Below are 8,837 nucleotides of genomic sequence, written 5' to 3'. Positions count from 1 at the left end.
TCATTAATACTTCCACGCAACAGGTCGGAAACGCTTTGCAAATTGCCGAGAGCGATTCTAACAGAAAGCGTCGCTTGCCTAGTGTGTGTGTGTGTGTGTGTGTATATATATATGTATGTATATATTGCTTTGATTATCTATCATGCCTATTTGCTGAACAGCAAGGGTTCCTCAGATGTGTCATTTCAATGTCCCATTCAAAAGGGCCAGAGAGAAGGCACGTAGACTTGGCGGAGCCAGTCTTCACGGATTTACCGGATACTCAAGCACATTAATGATCTCCTAAATTACAGCCAATTGTTGGGCATTGTCCGCCCGTTATCTTCGCTTTGATGTGGCTTCACACATGGAAATTGCGACAGGGCAAGGCCACATAAATGAAGGTGGCGGCATCCAGCCAGCCAGACCTGGGACAAGGGAGATGGTGAAAGGGATGTTTTCAATAGCCTGGCTCGCCCAAAGCAGCCGCGACATGGAGAAGCAGCCCGGACAAGGGTCTTGGTCTGTGGGCGATTCCTCCCTGAGCTCTCACGCTGAGGACTCTACAGCAGACACCTGCCAACCGGCACCATCATCACCACCACCACCGTGTACCGGGGACCCCACCACGACCCAAATAAACACATTGCAACAGGGGGGGTCGTGTGGTCGCGACCCAGAGGCAGAGGAGGCGGTGAAGGAATCTGCAGCCAGCGACTGTAAGTAAAGGCGTGGAGGAGAAACAAAACACAAACACACAAAAACTGCAGGTGTGGGTTTAAATCGAAGGTGGACACAAAATGTTGGGTAACTCAGCGGGTCAGGCAGAGGAAGGGTCGCGACCCGAAACGTCGCCCATTCCTTCTTCTCCCAAGAGATGCTGTCTGACCTGCTGAGTTACTCCAACAATGTTGTGTGTGTACCTTCGTCTAAAGCGTCTGGAAGTAACACGGGTTCCAGTCTGCGGCGCGTTGTTGTGTGCGCTTGTTTCAATTCACCCACTCACGGTTGTTTGTCCGGCCGCTCAGTGAGTGTGTAGGAGGATTACTGCTGTTGTGTACGTTTGTTCCAACGTGGGCCACTCACTCATTCACTCTGTTTGCCCCACTGCTCAGTGTGTAGGAGGATTACTGTTGTGTGCGTTTGTTCCAACGTGGGCCACTCACTCATTCACTCTGTTTGGCCCACTGCTCAGTGTGTAGGAGGATTACTGTTGTGTGCGTTTGTTCCAACGTGGGCCACTCACTCATTCACTCTGTTTGCCCCACTGCTCAGTGTGTAGGAGGATTACTGTTGTGTGTTTGTTTCAACGTGGGCCACACACTCTCTCTCTCCCTCACCCCTGTTGTTTCTACCCCGCTCAGTGAGTGTGCAGGAGCATTGCTGTTGTGTGTGTTTGTTTCAACTGGTCACTCACACACTCACTCTCACACTCTCTCACACACTCTCTCACACTCCCTTGTCCCCCCCGCTCAGTGAGCGTGCAGAATTGCTGTCTGAAGAAGGGTCTCGACCTGAAACGTCGCCCATTCCTTCCCTACCGAGATGCTGCCTGACCTGCTGAGTTACTCCAGCATTTTGTGAATAAACACCTTCGATTTGTACCAGCATCTGCAGTTATCTTCTTATACTTGCTGTTGTGTGTGTTTGTTTCAACGTGGTCACTCCCACACTCACTCTCACACTCTCTCTCTCCACTCTCTCTCTCTCCACTCTCTCTCTCTCCACTCCCTCTCTCTCACACCCTCTCCACACACCCACTCTCTCACACACCCACCCTCTCTCACACCCACCCTCTCTCACCCACTCTCCCTGTTGTTTCTACCCCGCTCAGTGAATGTGCAGGAGGATTGCTGGGGTTCTGGCAGTGAGTCTGGTCGCTCGGAGGAGGGCTCGGCCAGGGACGGGCGAGGGGGAAGCGTGGACTCTGAGTGCGACTGTGGCGACGCTCCTCGCCGGGTGCGCACCGCGTTCACAGCCCAGCAGATCCACAAACTGGAGAAGAAGTTCAAGCGGCAAACTTACCTGGGAGCGTCCGAGAGGGGCAAGCTGGCCGCCCTTCTCCACCTGTCCGAGACCCAGGTGAGTGTCCTACAAACCCCGCCACCTCTTGTGCTAGCCGAGAAGATTGAGGGGGGATCTTATAGAAACTTACAAAATTCTTAAGGGGTTGGACAGGCAAGATGCAGGAAGATTGTTCCCGATGTTGGGGAAGTCCAGAACAAGGGGTCACAGTTTAAGGATAAGGGGGAAGTCTTTTAGGACCGAGATGAGAACGTTTTTTTTCACACAGAGAGTGGTGAATCTCTGGAATTCTCTGCCACAGAGGTAGTTGAGGCCAGTTCATTGGCTATATTTAAGAGGGAATTAGATGTGGCCCTTGTGGCTAAAGGGATCAGGGGGTATGGAGAGAAGGCAGGTATGGGATACTGAGTTGGATGATCAGCCATGATCATATTGAATGGCGGTGCAGGCTCGAAGGGCCGAATGGCCTACTCCTGCACCTATTTTCTATGTTTCTATGTCTATGTTTCTAAGGAAATCGGCCAGTCAAAAGATCGGCCAGTCAAGGCATGAAAGTGTACATCGTAGAAAGGTGGAAAATAGGTGCAGGAGGAGGCCATTCGGCCCTTCGAGCCAGCACCACCATTCATTGTGATCATGGCTGATCATCCACAATCATCACCTGTATCCCTCATTTCCCTTATCCCTAATCAGTCTGAAGAAATGTCTCCACAGCCGAAAAGTCACCCATTCCTTCTCTCCAGAGATGCTGCCTGTCCCGCTGAGTTACTCCAGCATTTTGTGTTTTATCTTCAGTTTAAACCAGCTTAAACTAGGCAGTTCCTTCCTACATATAGGAAGTGTCATGCGCATTATAATAATAATAATGACATTTAAGTGACCAGTTATTTGCAGAGCACACATGTAATATTGCACAAACGCGAGAGATTAAATTATCCATGGAAATGTTATTTCAGATTTCCACATCTGGGATGGGGAAAGATTGGGGAGGGAGGGAGGGGGGAGTCGGTCTATCCCATGACAGAAGGGGGGAGAAGTTGTACAGTTTGAGAGCCACCAGGAAAAAGGATTTCCCGTGGCATGACTGCTTGCAATACCCTGAAACTTTAGAAGTGGGAATCTGAAATAACATTTTAATAAAAGTACAAGAAACGTCCCTTTTTAATATTCGAGTTCCGAAACCTTCAAATCCACAAAACAAATAGGGAGAAAAATATAGACACAAAAAGCTGGAGTAATTCAGGCATCATCTCTGGAGAGAATAAAATGGGTGATGTTTTGGGTGGGATGGCGTATTCAGACTGGTTAGGGATTAGGGAAACGAGAGATACAGGTGATGATGTACACTTTCAGGCATCATCTCTGGGGAGAATAAAATGAGTGACATTTTGGGTCGAGACCCTTCTTCAGACTCAACAAATATGACAATTCTCCATGGCAGTGAAAGTTGGGAATGGGGAGGAGATGGTTTTGCAGAGAGGCAAGGATCTACTGATATTGAAAATGTATATATAGACACAAAATGCTGGAGTAACTCAGCGGGCCAGGCAGCATCTCGGGAGAGAAGGAAGGGGTGACGTTTTGGGTTGAGGCCCTTCTTGAAATGTTGAATTGTTTGATTAAGAGATAGAGCTCTTAAGGATAGCGGGGGAGTCAGGGGGTATGGGGAGAAGGCAGGAACGGGGTACTGATTTGAGAATGATCAGCCATGATCACATTGAATGGTGGTGCTGGCTCAAAGGGCCTCCTCCTGCACCTATTGTCTATATTGGTCTGGGGGTGCTTTGGAGTAGTTCTTTTTTGTTTTTGCTGCAAGCATGTTTGTTTGATGGTACTTTCACTGAGAATTTCCCTTTCTAGGTGAAGACGTGGTTTCAGAACCGCAGGATGAAGTTGAAGCGCCAGTTGCAGGATCTGTGCTCCGTGTCGTTCGCCGCCCCTGCGTTGTTCACCCATTCGCTGCCGATGAGGGAGCCGCTCCTCACTCCATGCACCTTCCCCGGGTTCTACACGACCACCCACCAAACCACCAGCGGTCCCCAGCGCCCGCCACAGCCGTCCTTCCCACCGCCCGTGCACCGCTACAGCCCGAGCATGGGGCAGAGCTTCTCGCGGTACCAGCCTTACCTTTACCCGCTGATGCTGGAGCCATCTCCAGTGGGATTGCACGTCTATTCCTGAGCCCCGTCACGGTGCCACAATCCAGAATGGACGGACTTGTCTTTGGGAAGCGATGGCGTGCAATGCAATTAGCAGGAGAGCAAAGTGTGGTTGTAATTTTGCTCTCTTGCTTTATTTAATGCCCTATTTAATGCTGTATTTTTTTCAGTCTATATTTTGATTATAAAACCGACACTTAAAAAATTCCGTTTTTTTGCTGAGATTCTTGTTAAGTTTAAGAGATACAGCGCGGAAACAGGCCCTTTGGTCCACCGAACCCGCACCAACCAATGATCCACGCACATTAACACTCTCCTGCATACACTAGGGACAATTTACATTTATACCAAGCCAATTTAATCTACAAATCTACGTCTGTGTTGTGTGGTTGGAAACAAGATCTCGGAGAAAACCCATCTTGGGGAGTTGCTAATTCAATAGAATGCGTGATGGTTTCAACAGACCCTATTCACCAGACCTCTGTTCAGTTCCAACCCATCTGACATTTGGCCTTGATCTCGTGAGGGTTCAATTCGAGTTCTGGGAGGTTGAAGATGTAATTTAAAAGCACGTTTGTGGCATTGATGCTGGGAAGTGGAGAAAGGGGTGGATAGATCAACTGGATTGCTGGAATATAATTATATGGGGCATCATCTAGGTAGATAGCAATGGTAAAAAAAAAGACTAGCTCAATTGTTCAGTAACTAACAGGAAGGGTATACATTTGATAAAGACACAAAAAGCTGGAGTAACTCAGCGAGTCAGGCAGCGCCTCTGGAGAAAAGGAATAGGTAATGTTTCGGGTTCAGACACGTCACCTCTGCCTTTTCTCCAGAGGTGCTGCCTGACCGGCTGAGTTACTTAAGCTTTTTGTGCCATCTTTGCTTTAAGTCAGCATCTGCAGTTCCTTCTGACGTATACATTTGATATTATGCAGCCAAAATTATAAAATACTAGACCAAGTGGACCTGTTGGGCCCAAACCTCTCCTGCATTGGTGCAGCACCCTGTTCTCTCCCCCCCCTCCCCTCTCTCTCCTCAACCCCCCCTCCCCTCTCCCTTCTCCCCCTTCCCCCCCTCCCTCCCTCCTCCCCTCCCCCTCCCCTCCTTTTAAACTTAAAAATGTGAATAACAAAAAATATAACACCCATTGCAATAAAACTACTTGCATTATCACTAAAGTGACAGTGGTGAGTAAGGTGGGCCTAACATTGTTGCGCTATCGTGTACCATTTTGGCTGAAGTTCAGTCACAAACAAGATAACAAACCAGAGTTTTAGGAAAGATATTGCAGCCATTTGACAAAATTGCAGCTTAGTTAAGAAAGCAAAAGCAATTCGTAGCATTGGGGCAGAAAATGGCATTGTAGTGGAAGGCAGATTTTGGGCAAATGTTAATGGCTGTTGGCTATCTAGTCACTGACAGTATCTGCAGTGGGTCTATATGACTAGGGTGCTTTTGAGATCGAACAAAGGAGGCCAAATGTGAGATAATTAGATGATGAATATGACATTTTTCTCAGTTCAGTGGTCATTAGCTTGGGGCATAGATAAGAGAAGTATGTAAATAATAATATATTCCTTTATTCGTCCCACACCAGGGAAATGTACAAGTTCAGTGAATGGAAATAGTTCTCATCTAAATTTCGACGGAGGCCTGCACCGCCTGAAAACAGTTGGGAGCAGAAACACTCACAATGTTTTAGAAAGTATTTTTGTTTTCCCTGGAATGATGGAAGCTGAGGGTGACAAGATATATGTATGCAGAGACATAAAGGTGGATAGTTAGTGTAGATAGTGCTTTAGTTTCCCCTGGAATGATGGAAGCTGAGGGTGACATGATAAATGTATCCAGTCATGGAGGGGGATAGAGGGTGTAAATAGGTTTTAAAAAAACTTTCCATGGGGATGTCTCAAGATGAGAAAGCATATTTTTGAAAACGAGGGTGGAGAATTGGAAGGAATCTTAAGGGGAATGTTTTTGTACACAGGGTGGTAGGAATCTGGAATGCAGTAGTTGAGACGATGGTAGAGGCACACAGACTTACAACATTTAAGAAGCAACTAATGTGGTAAATAGGAATAGTATAGACAGATATAAGGGGTGGCAAGGACATTGTGGGCTGCAGGGCCTGTTTCTGTGCTCTTGACTAAATCTATGATATGGACTGAGAACTGGAACGTGAGAAGCCTAGGAACTATCTGTTGGCATGGATGTGATGGGATGGGGAGGGTTCCTGTGGCATAAAATTGTGGTTTAATACTGCATTGTGTTAAAGTGCTTCTTTGACTGAATCGTTGATGTGTGCCCCGATGTGGTCAATGGAAAACAGAGACTACAGCGTTTCATAGCCAGAGAACCATGTAGTATTTAAAAAAAATATATATAAACTGTCCAGTAAAAAGTGGTTTTTTTAAACTTTTATTTAGATGTATAAAGGAAATCGTTGTTACTAAAAATTGCGACACGTTCCGTCTACAATTTCGATCGACTTCAGTTTCCAATAGGTAAGGCAGTGATACAATCCACTCAGTACTAATTACCACATTCTGGCCATGACACGTCAGAAGTTTCAAAAATAATTGCTGCTCCGAATTAAAATGTCGGGGTTACAGTGTCTAGACTGACGGCGCCAGATTGCTGCATCTTGACAAAAGTGTCATCCAAGCTTCACAAATCATTGCGTCCCCTCAAGCTGAAGATTCACAGGGAAAACTCGTCCAAAAGGACAGTGTATCAAGTGATGTGCTGGAAGGAGCTGCAGATGCTGGTTTAAACCGAAGATAGACACCAAATGCTGGAGTAACTCAGCGGGACAGGCAGCATAGCATCTCTGGAGGGAAGGAAAAGGTGATGTTTCAGGTCGCGACCCTTCTTTCGTCTATCTTTAGTGCATAAATTATAAATTGACTTCTATATAGCAGAAAATAGTAACTTGCAGAAAGTAAATATGGTATTTTTTCACAAAATGCTGGAGTAACTCAGCGGGTCAGGCAGCATCTCGGGAGAAAAGGAATGGGTGACGTTTCGGGTCGAGACCCTTCTTCAGACTCGACCCGAAACGTCACCCATTCCTTCTCTCCCGAGATGCTGCCTGACCCGCTGAGTTACTCCAGCATTTTGTGAATAAATACCTCCGATTTGTACCAGCATCTGCAGTTATCTTCTTATACTACTAAGTAAATATGGTATACAGCACCAGGAGCAAAGGTTCAATTGTGACACTGGGTTGCAATTCTGATATAAAAATGATTACTAGAAATGCAGAAACATGTATTTTGGCAAGCGAGATGCAGAATGTTGGAATAACTCAGCATGGCAGGCAGCATCTCTGGATTGAGAAATGGGTGACGTTTCAGATCGAGACCCTTCTTCAGAATGAGAGTCGGGTGAGGGACACAAGAGATAATGGAAGGGTAAGGTGTGAAAACGAGAGATCCCTTCAATGGTCAGTCTCCAGAGATTGTCTTTCACTACTGTGATCAGTCTTGATGTCAAGAACGCAGATAAAGATTTAGAAGCACATTCAGAGAGTTATCCACACTTTACTGAGTGCTGTTGGATCCATTCTTATATATGGTGAGTACGACAGAAAACGTAGGTAGAAGTGTTTTGTAGATTTTGATTGTACGTTGAAATTTTGATATTCATTCCTTCAATAACAATTTGAGGCCATTCCATTAGCAACCATAATTTTGCTTAAAACATAGTTTCTTAAAGAAATTAATCAATGGCTCCAATCAACAAGTTGGCAACAACTTGTTGGCAGAATCTGTGTGAACAGGTTGTGTGACCAGTTGGGTGAGACAACACTCACCTCATTCTAATTTTAACTGTCTAGTTGTACCCGGAAAGAAAATCAGGAGGTTACAGACCCAGTGTGTATTAACCCCATAACGTCAATAGTTGCCCCTCCCCTGATGATCACCAATGACAATCAAAACCACAAACGCCAGTTTCCAACAACATGCAGCTCCACCTCAACTCATCACAAAGATTTAGAATTTTTTTTAGATTTAGAGATACAGCACGGAAACAGGCCCTTCGGCCCACCGAGTCCGCGCCACCCAGCGATCCCCGCACATTAACACTATCCTACACACACTAGGGACAATTTTTACATTTACCCAGTCAATTAACCTACATACCTGCACGTCTTTGGAAACCGAAGATCTCGGAGAAAACCCAAGCAGGTCACGGGGAGAACGTACAAACCCCGTACAGACGGCGCCCGTAGTCAGGATCGAACCTGAGTCTCCGTCCGGCGCTGCATTCACTGTAAGGCAGCAACTGTACCGCTGCGCCACCGTGCTGCCAAGAGTGAGATGGAAATCATGCTCTTAAATTGACCTAACAACCATCGTATATGTGCAGGAAGGAACTGCTGATGTTGGTTTAGAAACATAGAAAACAGGTGCAGGAGGAGGCCATTTGGCCCTTCGAGCCAGCACCGCCATTCATTGTGATCATGGCTGATCATCCACAATCAGTAACCCGTGCCTGCCTTCTCCCCATATCCCTTGATTCCACTAGCCCCCAGAGCTCGATATAACTCTCTCATATATCCATCCAGTGATGTGGCCTCCACTGCCCTCTGTGGCAGAGAATTCCACAAATTCACAACTCTCTGGGTAAAAAAGTGACTTCTCACCTCAGTTTTAAATGGCCTCCCCT

At 46.5% G+C, this 8,837-nt stretch overlaps 1 protein-coding gene across 1 annotated transcript; it reads left to right on the top strand.

Annotated features, from left to right (window-relative positions):
- The first annotated feature begins 421 nt into the window (after positions 1 to 421).
- Positions 422 to 4,185, top strand: LOC144600968 (uncharacterized). Its single transcript, XM_078412872.1, has 3 exons — positions 422 to 698; positions 1,814 to 2,061; positions 3,865 to 4,185. Exons 1-3 carry the CDS (start codon positions 422 to 424, stop codon positions 4,183 to 4,185), a joined length of 846 nt encoding a protein of 281 aa, XP_078268998.1.
- The last annotated feature ends 4,652 nt before the right edge of the window (positions 4,186 to 8,837 follow it).

This window comes from Rhinoraja longicauda, chromosome 16 (assembly GCF_053455715.1).
Source record: "Rhinoraja longicauda isolate Sanriku21f chromosome 16, sRhiLon1.1, whole genome shotgun sequence".
NCBI lineage: Eukaryota > Metazoa > Chordata > Chondrichthyes > Rajiformes > Arhynchobatidae > Rhinoraja > Rhinoraja longicauda.
Note: the sequence above shows the minus strand (reverse complement) of the source record. Positions and strands in the feature narration are given on the sequence as shown.